The sequence below is a fragment of the Lepidochelys olivacea genome (assembly GCF_965140295.1).
Source record: "Lepidochelys olivacea isolate rLepOli2 genome assembly, chromosome: 8".
Lineage (NCBI taxonomy): Eukaryota > Metazoa > Chordata > Testudines > Cheloniidae > Lepidochelys > Lepidochelys olivacea.
Window position 1 is genome coordinate 11,218,800 of NC_140418.1, and position 12,592 is coordinate 11,231,391.

Below are 12,592 nucleotides of genomic sequence, written 5' to 3' on the forward strand. Positions count from 1 at the left end.
AGTCCCCTGTATCTAAACCTCCTCTTGTGGTTTTGTCAACAAGGTTGGATAGGCAATTGCTTTTCAGAAGAAAGTGTGATACTATGAAAGGAAAAAGAGGGGGAATGAAAGGAAGAGGGTCAAGAGTACATCCACCAGGTCTGAACATCTCATAATAAAATTATATGTAACCTATTTTTTCATTTTTATTTTACAGCTCAGCCGTATGGGAAGTAATGACTCCCTAAAGACATACACCTGGCAGAGCAAGAGCCAAGACTATAAACTTAACTCTCAGCCTCTGGATACCAGCAATAGATCACATTGCCTTATTCATGCTTCAGCATTCTCCATTTCTTGAATTTCATGTAATTTGGTTTCACTACATTATTAGAGGGTTTCCTGTTTTTACATTCAGCCATGCTCCAGACTGTAACCCTGTGGCTTTTCCTGATGTTAACTCTGAAGGTGTATCATATCTAGGATGTATAATGAAATAGACTTATGTAACTGAGCAGGAAGTGTCCCATTTTCTGGTGAGACAACACCAGAAGAACATTTCCTGGAACACTAATAAGGTTCTATTTGCCCACAACTTTTCCAAAATAAGGTTGATTACTCAGTGGTCACCTTGTGAAGTACATAATTGTCCAACTAGCGGATTTCCTTCCCAAAACTGAGGTGTGTGTTTGTCTTCAGGCCTGCCTAAGTAGCTTTACAGATTACCTGGGATTTCCTTCCCACCTTCCACTCAATTATCTTTCTGAAATCAGGAATTTAGCTACAGACTTATGAGGAATGCAGAAAAAGATATCTGCAATTTGTCCTTGAATTCTCCCCTTTTCTATTTTTAAACCCATTGTTGTTAAAAATACCCCAGACAAGCTAATTGCACTGCAGTCTCCAAAACCACATAATTACTTTTGCCAAAGGGTTAGGTGTTTCCACAATATTTGTTATCTGCCCTGCCGGGACGCCCCCAAGAGAAGGTTCTGTTCCGGCTGGTATTTGGCTTTACAGATTAAGTTCTCAACCAAGAGAACGGATTCCTCTTAAATTTCTCCAGTAATGTTTGATTGGCTGGGAACTTAGACACAACCTCTTTTGGAATGCATAAATAGAAAGCAAAGTATTTTAGACCCTTCACTTGAAGCCACAACTCTGGTGACACAGACGAAGATGCTCATAGTCAGAGCAATCATTGTAGCTACCTTGATTTCATCTGGTAAGTCAAAATAATTTTGTAATATTGCTGATTTTAAACTAGCATTTTTTGCTACAAAAAAACCCCCACCTCTTAAGGAAATAGGAGTAGATCTGGTCTTAACTGCCACTTGTGCTTTTGAAAAATCACATCTTAATTTTGTATAAATACTTTAATAGTAAAATCCATAAAAGTTATTGATAAAGATTACAGTAAAATATTGATAGTATTAATCTATGTCCATTGCATAAGAGAGACTATAGACAGGTAACAGTATATTAACTCCATCAGCAATTTGGGGCTTCTCCCAAAAACCTCGAAATGGTTTTAAATAATGACAAAGATCAAAAGGTTTAGACATTTTAGACTGTTTCTCTATTTGTGATCCTTCAATCAAAGGACCAGAACCATGGAGGAAGAAATGTTCTCTCTTTTTAAGTGAATTGCTGTCATTCAATGTAAGTTTGTTGGATGTGATTATATTTACATATTTTTCAGTTACTACTATATAAAGGGCCTTTCTTCCAAGTGATCAAGTCCTGTGGAAGGAAACAGGTTTGAGAGAGAGACACACTTTTTATCCCAACATTTACTCTATATTCATTGTGAAGGCCTTTATGGAACCACTAGTATCTCAAAACATATTTCTCACATCCCTTCTTCACTAGTGATTTGGTATGTGTATCCACTTCTGTATAGCCATTGGATAGAATTGTTTATACAGGACAACACCACAACACCCATTCAACCATAAATTCCTTTGTTAAATTTAAAGGCCAAATTGTCTTTTTGCAATTGCTTTAAATATGTCTAAAAGCTGAAGCAATAAGCAGTTACAGCCATACAATAATACACTCCATAAGCATTTGATCAGAATACTCACAAATGGATCAGTCTCGGGATAACCCTTGCAACCTGGCTTGATTCAGCATGAAGGATCTGAGAAATACCCTTGGCAAGTCTGGTTCTTTTATACAATGCAGCAAACAACTGATGTCATATTGACTCAAGTGATGTCATAATAACCAGGTTTTGACCTGTTTGGAGTCATTACTGGTTCATTAGGCACAATCCTCCTTTACTGTTAGAACCATCCCGGATAACTGGGGCCTTTTCCAAGGTCTTTTCCTCCTATGTTATCAGTTACCTTTTAGGTCCATTCCCCCGCACCATCCCACCCCCAATTAAACCACATTTCAAGCCCAGTATTTCCAATCAAGCAGACCATTTTTCAAAGCCTTCCCACAACTGCTAACAGTAAACATGTGTTTTCTTTAACCAAGCTAATTGAACCGTTTATATATCTATATTATCTGACAACAGCTATACCTACAGTATCTCTCTATGCAATCACTGTACCAAGAGAATTTTTTGTTTCCTGAGAGTTCAACTGGATTCTCTGAATAATTGTAGAGGATTTAAAAATACTATTAAACTACTGTGTGAAACCATAGAGCTATACTCTCCTGTGTGTAGAGAAAGGCATGTTATTCTTTCCCATACATCAGCTATGTGATTACTAGGTGAACTCATTATGGAGGTGGCATACATGATTAATGTCTTGTGGTGAGTATCTGATATTATTACCTTTTCCCTCGACTGCAGATAGTAATAGCATGGTTGAAGAGGCATCATCCTAGAATATTTCTGTAGGTTTGTTTCTATATTAAATTGCCAAGGGATGGATTCTGCTACCTATACTCACATTGACAAATACATTATTCTACAAAGGGTCCTCAAGTGGGGCAGCTGCCCTACTCCCACAGACAGGGGTGAAAAGCAGCCTTGGGGAGGGCTGCAGCTGGGAAATGGAGTGAGAACCGCTGGGAGAAGCTGTGGGGAAGCAGCCACAGCTGTGGACAGCTCATTTTGGGCCCAGCTGGCCCTTATAAGAGGGCAGTGGGCCAGAAGCTGAGGAGTCCCATTCTAGCCTTGGAGTGGGAAAGGTGAGCTGCCTGGGAACAGGGTGCCTGAGCAGAGCAGCTCTGGGGAAGGGCAAAGAGAGCTGGGGAGCTCCAGCCTGATAAACCCACAGGCTGCAGGCCCTGGTGAAAGCCTACAGAAGCACTTGGGCTGCAGAGGGGCAGCCTGAGGATAGGCAAAGACAGCAGGTCCTACCCCCTGGCCTGTGATGAGTGGCCATTGCAGTGCAGTCTGCCCCAGTGAATGGGAGCTAGCTGATGACTGGCAGTAGCCACTGAGGCAAGGTGGGTTTAGAGGGTTGGGGGTTCCTCTGGGAGGGGAAACCCAGAGTGGGGGTCCTGCTGGGGCAGAACCCCAGGGGAAAAGGCACCGGGGTCCAGGAGGGACATGGGGCCAGTGGTAGGGGAGACACTGGCATGCAGAGGGCACTCCAGTGCTGGTGAAGAGCTAATTCCCTGGACGACCAGCAGGAGGCACCGCACCGGTGAGTCTCGCCCCGCTACAGGTCCATAAAAATAAATGCAGCAAATCTAGAATAAAGTATTGTTATGAGCTGGGTGGAACCTTGTTGGGCATAAATCTGCCACCTAGGATGAAAGGAGTATGCGAAACTGCCGGGGAGCTTTTAGCTGAGTACTGTTTTGGGCTGGTGTGTGGTATGGAGCAAAACTGGGAATATGAGAGACAGAGAGCGAGCCTAAAGGAGTATCAGAAAGTGCAGTGGCTGACCTTGCAAAAAATTGGAGAAAGGTTTCTTGGTTCAGGGAGCTGGCTGAAAAGGGTGCTCTTGCTATTTTCGGCTATTCGATTCTAAGTTTATTCCTATTGCAGTATCACCTACGTGCTCCAGTCATTGGCCAGGTGGTATACAAACGCACACACAAAAAAGAGCCTATGCTTCAAAGAGTTTACAATCTAAGTCAAGTATGGGAATCCTTTCAGAGTTCTGAAAGAAAAACTTGGCTTGGATCAATTATTCCTGTGTCAAAAATATCAAGATCTTCTCTTCTGTACTGTGTATTCTATTTAAAAGAAGAAAGAACACCACTCTGTTCACACTAACTTAAAGAAATAAAGAGCCATTCATCTGTGGCACTCACACAACCAATGTATATTCGAAAGTGACACATGATAACGCATATTACTAAAGAAAGTTCAGTGTCCTCCTATTTTAAATCTATTAGTTGCGTACCAAACATTTAATATGCAACATTATGTTTTGTACAAGGCAAAAAAGCTTCAATTTTGTATATTCCATTTCTTCTTAAGTTGCTGCAGGACCATGGGGACAGATATGTGCCGGGAATCCTATGAACAAAGCAAGGGGCTGTGATGGATATGGCTGTGGATATTATGCAGCTCCAAGGTAGTATACCGAGAGCACTTTTTCTGTGTGTGGAACGAGTGTTTTGTTTGTTCGTTGTTGTTGCTAAAATAACGAGATGTTCACCAAGAACCAAAACTTCTGAGTTTAACCATCATTTAAAGCACTCAGGGCTTCTGAAGTCTGTCAGAATGACACCACTGAAGAGCAGTTCACTAAAGAAGAACCAGGACAACAATCCTTCCAGCGTGCATTAATCCCCCACGTGACAAAATCACTCTGAGAATAAGGAGAGAGTAGTCTCCATGACCCATTCAGTCCTTGGCCCTCATGGATGGATCCTTAGTTACTTTAATGTTGTTTCTAAGGATTTTTGTGATAGGGACAGGACATTTGCCCACTAGGAACTGGACTCAGACCACCAGATTTCACATGCAGCTCTCTGAGGCTGTTCAGTTTGTTGTTCTAGACACGGGTGGGACAGAACTAGTTTAGAAATGACATTGAAATGGTCTCACTGCCACACACTTGAGTGACCTCAGTTCCGAACAAATAGGTCAGGTGCTCAACCTGTGTAAGTCAGTATAGCAGTAGTGAAGTCATTGCAGTTCTGCTGATTTACACTAGTGGAAGGTCCAGTGTTCTTTTGAGCCTTGTAAATGAGTCTGCAGCACCATCAAACTAACTGGAGATATTAAGAGTAGATGGAAATGTTTTGAACAGTTCTATCAAATTCACTAATTTGCTATTTTTTAATCTCAATGATTAAAGGCTTTTTTTCCTCTCAGATCTTCTTGAGAAATTTTCCTTTTGTTCAAGGAATTTTTCTGTGTTTTCACAAATATCAAAAACCTCAAAATGTGAATTTTTTTTTTCATTTTAAACAAAGGAAATATCTATGTTGGGGGTGGGGAGGTTGTGTTACTTTTTTTGTTTTTTTGAAACCCTGGTATACCCCCAAAACACTAAAAAAGTGTAAAAGTGAAGATTTTATTTTCTTCAATAAGTTTTATGGAAAATATAATATATTTTTGACTTGCTCTGGTAACAGTTGAGAGAGATTTGCAATTATTATAACTGGACTGAACCCTCAAACCCTTCTTCCATTGCAGAAATACAAAAATTTGAAACACAACTAAGCTAACAATGGTAGCCATACCCCCCTGTGTTGCTTTAAATCTACCTGGTGTATCTCGTGTGAGGCTTTAGGGCTAATGAACATGTAAGTCAGCATTGTCTCATTACTTACACATTTGCAGAAAGGACGGTCGAAGAAAGCACCTAGGGGTGGATGTTATATGCAGAGATGGCTCAACAGTGTATGCTCCTTTCAGTGGCATGATTGAGAGACGAATTAACCCCCATGGAGGGAGCAGTGTCATTGATAATGGTGTCCAACTTCGTGGATCAGGTAACTGAGCTCCCATACACTAATATTTAAATATTTAATAAAGATTTGTCATTAAACAAGATTACCTTCTGTTCTTAACCAATTGGAGAGCTACGGTAGAAGCACAATCTAAACAAACTTAGACGGTAAGCAAATCATAACTGTGTAAAGTAGGCCAATGTCAACGTTTCACTCAAAACTATCTGGTCCTATATTTGAATACAGGTACAACTCTAACTCAAACACAAGGCAGGCCAAATTCTCCAACAAAAGGACCAGCACCACACTCCTTTTCCCCTCTAGCTCTCCACCCACTTAGACAAAGGAACAAAAATGAGGGCCTAAAGTGAAGGAAAAAAAGATGAAAATAAAAAGGAGCTTGAAATACATGGTAGTTTGGTTCCGTAAGAAAAAAATTCCTCCCCTGACCTCCCAAAGACACCAGTCTAATAACACCAACTTCATGAATACTGTTAGCTGGACTGCACTAGTACTCCCAGCAGTGCTAACACCAATGACAGTACAAGATTGGAAGATAATCAGAAAATTGTCAGAGTAAAATCAACCAAGGAGATCAGATGATGATCAAAGTTTGATGTTTCCTTTATCCTTCCTAAATCTTTTTCCCCCCTCTCCTCCTCCTCTCAAGGTTTCTGTGTCCAGATGTTCTATATCAGGCCTGTTAAATACAGAGGTCGGATCAACAAGGGGCAAACCATTGGAGAAATGATGCCAATGCAGAGAGTATATCCTGGTATAACATCTCATGTTCATGTCCAGAAATGTAACCGCTTTAATGTCACTCGCTACTTATAAATGGAAATGTATATTAAATGGAAATGTACAAAATCCCAAATAAAATCATCTGAGCAAACAAAAGCAAGTTTCTTCCGCCCCCTACTCAGATAGGGTAAATTTAAAAAGGTAGTCCATGGGAAAAGACATTTTATACATACAGCAAAATAAAAATGTATATTACTCCCGGGGAAATTCTGCGCCACTGCACGCCCACAGAATTCATGTCCCCCACAGATTTCTTTGCTTCCCCATAGAAAAATGACTTTCTGATAGGAAAGCAAAGGGAAGCCACAAGAGCAGTCACACGTGTCTCCCCAGTGAAGAGGTAAATCACTTTGGGGGTGGGGATGCCGTGGCCAGTGGCTCCTACCCTGCGCTGGGCTCAACTGCTAGATTTGGCTGGGCTGCAGGGGGAGGGAGGATGATGGGATGTCCTCTTTCCCTGCATGAAACAGCCAGGGCCAGGGGCTGGGCCTAAACTAAAATATGACTTAATTAGCTTCACAGAGACTTAGAGGGATAAATTTTGGGGTGACTCAAATATTGGAATAGAGCAGGATAGTTTTTTTAAGAAAGACAGGCAGGAAATAAAGGAAGGAGGGGTTGCATTATACAACAAGAATATGTATACTTGTTTTGAGGTCCAGAAGGAGCTGAGAGGCAGACTAGTTGAAAACCTCTGGGTAAAGATAAAATGTGGATGTTAGGGGTGACGTTATGGTAAGGGTCTACATCAAATCAGGAAGAGGAGGCGGATGAGGCATTTCTAAAACAAACAACAAAAATATCAAAAACAAATGACCTGGTAGTTACAGGGAACTTTAATTACTGAGGCATCTTTTGGAAAAGTAATAAGGCAAAACATAAAATTTCCAATAATTTCTTGGAATACATTGGGGAACACTTTCTGTTTCAGAAAGTGAAGGAAGTAAGCGGGGAGACAGCCATTTTAGACTTGATTCTGCCTAACAGGGAGGAATTGATTGTGAATCTGAAGGTAGAAGGTAATTTGGGTGAAAGTGATCATGAAATGATGGACGTCATGGTTCATGCTGTTAGTCTTCTTGGCAACAAGGGCACACTGTTGACTCATATCCAGCTTCTCATCCACTGTAATCCCCTGGTCTTTTACTGCAGAACTGCCGCTTAGCCAGTCGATTCCCAGCCTGTAGCAGTGCATGGGATTCTTCTGTCCTAAGTGCAGGACTCTGCACTTGTCCTTGTCATCAGATTTCTTCTGTCCCAATCTTCTGCCCCAACCTCATCAGATTTTTTCTGCCCCAATCCTCCAATTTCTCTAGGTCACTGTAGCCCTACCCTCCAGCGTATCTACCTTTCTCCGCAGCTTAGTGTCATCCACAAACTTGCTGATGGTGCAATCCATCCCATTATTCAGATAATTAATGAAGATGTTCAACAAAACCAGCCCCAGGACCGACCCCTGGGGCACTCCACTTGATACTGGCTGCAAATTAGACATTGAACTGTTGATCACTACCCGTAGAGTCCAACGATCTTGCCAGCTTTCTATCCACCTTATAGTCGATTCATCCAGCCCATACCTCTTTAACTGGCTGGCAAGAACACTGTGGGAGACCGTGCCAAAAGCCTTGCTAAAGTCAAGGAATAACATGTCCACCACTTTCCCCTCATCTACAGAGCCAGTTATCTTGTCATAGAAGACAATTAGATTAGTCAGGCATGACTTGCCCTTGGTGAATCCATGCTGACTGTTCCTGATCACTTTCCTCTCCTCTAAGTGCTTCAGAATTGATTCCTTGAGGACCTGCTCCATGATTTTTCCAGGGACTGAGGTGAGGCTGACTGGCCTGTAGTTCCCTGGATCCTCCTCCTTCCCTTTTTTAAAGATGGGCACTACATTAGCCTTTCTCCAGTTGTCCAGGACCTCCGCCGATCGCCATGAGTTTTCAAAGATAATTGCCAATGGCTCTGCAATCACATCCAACTCCTTTAGCACTCTTGGATGCAGCGCATCCGGCCCCACGGACCTGTGCTCGTCCAGTTTTTCTAAATAGTCCTGAACACTTCTTTCTCCACAGAGGGCTGGTCACCTCCTCCCCATCCTGTGCTGCCCAGTGCAGTAGTCTGGAAGCTGACCTTCTTCGTGAAGACAGAGGCAAAAAAAGCATTGAGTACATTAGCTTTGTCCACATCCTCTGTCACTAGGTTGCCTCCCTCATTCAGTAAAGGCCCACACTTTCTTTCACTTTCTTCTTGTTGCTAACACACCTGAAGAAACCCTTCTTGTTACTCTTAACATCTCTTGCTAGCTGCAACTCCAAGTGTGATTTGGCCTTCCTGATTTCACTCCTGCACGCCAAAGCAATATTTTTATACTTTTCCCTGGTCATTTGTCCAATCTTCCACTTCTTGGAAGCTTCTTTTTTGTGTTGAAGATCATCAAGGATTTCACTGTTAAGCCAAGCTGGTTGCCTGCCATATTTACTATTCTTTCTACACATTGGGATGGTTTGTTCCTGCGTCCTCAACAAGGCTTCTTTAAAATACAGCCAGCTCTCTGGACTCCTTTCCCCCTCATATTAGCCTCCTAGGGGATCCTGCCCATCAGTTCCCTGAGGGAGTCAAAGTCTGCTTTTCTGAAGTCCAGGGTCCATAACCTGATCTGGAGTGCACTGAAGTCTAAGAATAGGCTTCAGGAGGCTTTAGATGAGGGCTGCATGGAAGAAGGGGCTTGGAGCTGCTCGCTTCTTTCCTAGCAATAGTGGAACACTTGCAAACTGCAAATCCCCAGTTGTTATTCATTATTTATATTACAAAAGCACCCAGGAGTCCCAGTCATGGGCCAGAGCCGCATTCTGCCGTGGGCTGTACAAACAACAGACAGAGATTCCCTGCTCCAAAGATTTTACAATCTAAGTCAAGCATGGAAATTCTTTCAAAGTTCTGTAAGACAGACTTGGTGGTTGGATCAGTTATTCCTATGTCAGATAATATCAAAATCTTCTCTTCCAAAGTATGTATTCTACTTAAAAGTAAAAGGAAAGGGGACATGAAAGGAAGAGGGCTGAGAGTACATCCACCATGTCTGAAAGTCCCATAATAAAATTATATGTGACCTAATTTTTCTCTTCCCCCCCCTCTTTTTTTTTTTTTTTTTTTTTTTTACAGCTAGGCCATTTGGGAAATAATAACTCCCTAAAGGCATACCCCTGGCAGAGGAAGAGCCAAGAATACAAACTTAGCTCTCAGTCCTCAGCTATCAGCAATAGATCACATTCCCTCCCTTCCCCAAAATAGCTTCAGTTTGCCTTATTCATTACTCAGTGGTCACCTTGTGAAGTACATAATTGTCCAAGTAGCTGAATTTCTCCCCAAAGGGTGTAGGGGGGGGGGAGCGGTGTTTGTCTGCAGACCTGCCCAAGTAGCTTTACAAATCACTTTGAATTCTCTTCCCACCTTCCATCCAATTAAATTCCTGATTTCAGAAAGATAACTACAGACTGCTGAGTGCAGAGAAAGATGTCTGCCATTTGTCCTTGAATTCTCCCCTTATTATTTTTAAACCCCTTGTTCAGTTGTTAAAAACACCCCAAACAAGTTAATTGCATTGCATTCTCCTATACCACATAAGTACTTTTGCCAAAGGGTTTGGCGATGCCACACTGTTTATTATCTGCCCTGCTGGGACACCACGAGAGAAAAGGCTCTGTTCCCAGTCAAGATAACTGACGCTCCTTAAATTTCCCTGATAATGACTGATTGGCTCGGAAATGAGACAACAACCTCTTTTGGAGTGCATAAATTGAAAGCAATGTATTTTAGATCCTTCACTTGAAACCACAACTCTGGTGATACAGACGAAGATGCTCATCGTCAGAACAATCATTGTTGCCACCTTGATTTCATCTGGTAAGTCAAAATAATTTTGTAATATTGCTGATTTTAAACTAGAATTTTTTTGCTGGAAAAACCACTCTTCAGGAAGTAGGGGCAGATCCGGTCTTAACTGCTACTTGTGCTTTTGAAAATCAGCATCTTAATTTTGTATAAATACTTTAACAGCAAAATCCTTAGAAGTTACTGAAAGATTACAGTAAAATAAAGTATTAATCTATGTCTATCACATAAGAGAGACTATAGACAGGTAACAGTATATTAACTCCATCAGCAATTTGGGGTTTCTCCCAAAAGCCTCTAAATGGTTTTAAATAATGACAAAGATCGAAAGGCTTAGACCATTTTAAACTGTTTCTCTATCTGCAGTCCTGTAAGGGCCAGAACCATGGAAGAGGAAACATTCTCTGTTTTTAAATGAATTGCTGTCATTAAATGTAAGTCTGTTGGGTGTAATTACATTTATGTATTTTTCAGTTACTACTGTATAAAGGGCCTTTCCTCCAAGTGATCAAGTCCTATGCAAGAAAACAGGTTTGAGTGAAATATACACTTTTTACCCCAACATTTGCTCTATCATAGAATCACAGAATCATAGAATATCAGGGTTGGAAGGGACCTCAGGAGGTCATCTAGTCCAACCCCCTGCTCAAAAGCAGGACCCATCCCCAATTAAATCATCCCAGCCAGGGCTTTGTCAAGCCTGACCTTAAAAACTTCTAAGGAAGGAGATTCCACCACCTCCTTAAGCAACGCATTCCAGTGTTTCACCACCCTCCTAGTGAAAAAGTTTTTCCTAATATCCAAACCTCCCCCACTGCAACTTGAGACCATTACTCCTTGTCCTGTTCTCTTCCACCACTGAGAATAGTCTAGAACCATCCTCTCTGGAACCACCTCTCAGGTAGTTGAAAGCAGCTATCAAATCCACCCTCATTCTTCTCTTCCGCAGACTAAACAATCCCAGTTCCCTCAGCCTCTCCTCATAAGTCATGTGTTCCAGACCCCTAATCATTTTTGTTGCCCTTCGCTGGACTCTCTCCAATTTATCCACATCCTTCTTGAAGTGTGGGGCCCAAAACTGGACACAGTACTCCAGATGAGGCCTCACCAATGTCGAATAGAGGAGGATGATCACGTCCCTCGATCTGCTCGCTATGCCCCTACTTATACATCCCAAAATGCCATTAGCCTTCTTGGCAACAAGGGCACACTGCTGACTCATATCCAGCTTCTCATCCACTGTCACCCCTAGGTCCTTTTCCGCAGAACTGCTGCCTAGCCATTCGGTCCCTAGTCTGTAGCTGTGCATTGGGTTCTTCCGTCCTAAGTGCAGGACCCTGCACTTATCGTTATTGAACCTCATCAGATTTCTTTTGGCCCAATCCTCCAATTTGTCTAGGTCCTTCTGTATCCCATCCCTGCCCTCCAGCGTATCTACCACTCCTCCCAGTTTAGTATCATCCGCAAATTTGCTGAGAGTGCAATCCACACCATCCTCCAGATCATTTATGAAGATATTGAACAAAACCGGCCCCAGGACCGACCCCTGGGGCACTCCACTTGACACCGGCTGCCAACTAGACATGGAGCCATTGATCACTACCCGTTGAGCCCGACAATCTAGCCAACTTTCTACCCACCTTATAGTGCATTCATCCAGCCCATACTTTAACTTGCTGACAAGAATACTGTGGGAGACCGTGTCAAAAGCTTTGCTAAAGTCAAGAAACAATACATCCACTGCTTTCCCTTCATCCACAGAACCAGTAATCATAGAAGGCGATTAGATTAGTCAGGCATGACCTTCCCTTGGTGAATCCATGCTGACTGTTCCTGATCACTTTCCTCTCATGTAAGTGCTTCAGGATTGATTCTTTGAGGACCTGCTCCATGATTTTTCCGGGGACTGAAGTGAGGCTGACTGGCCTGTAGTTCCCAGGATCCTCCTCCTTCCCTTTTTTAAAGATTGGCACTACATTAGCCTTTTTCCAGTCATCTGGGACTTCCCCCGTTCGCCACGAGTTTTCAAAGATAATGGCCAACGGCTCTGCAATCACAGCCGCCAGTTCCTTTAGCACTCTCGGATGCAACTCGT

The 12,592-nt window shown here is 42.3% G+C and overlaps 1 protein-coding gene across 1 annotated transcript in view; it reads left to right on the forward strand.

The window, feature by feature from the left end:
* LECT2 (leukocyte cell derived chemotaxin 2) overlaps positions 1-12,592 on the forward strand; it is a 61,012-nt gene that overhangs the window by 27,502 nt on the left and 20,918 nt on the right. Inside the window, exons 4-7 of the mRNA XM_084637957.1 lie at positions 197-1,204; positions 4,376-4,472; positions 5,690-5,841; positions 6,470-6,604. Coding sequence (XP_084494083.1) covers positions 1,159-1,204; positions 4,376-4,472; positions 5,690-5,841; positions 6,470-6,604 — 430 coding nt within the window. The 5' untranslated portion in view covers positions 197-1,158. The remainder of the gene's footprint in view (positions 1-196; positions 1,205-4,375; positions 4,473-5,689; positions 5,842-6,469; positions 6,605-12,592) is intronic.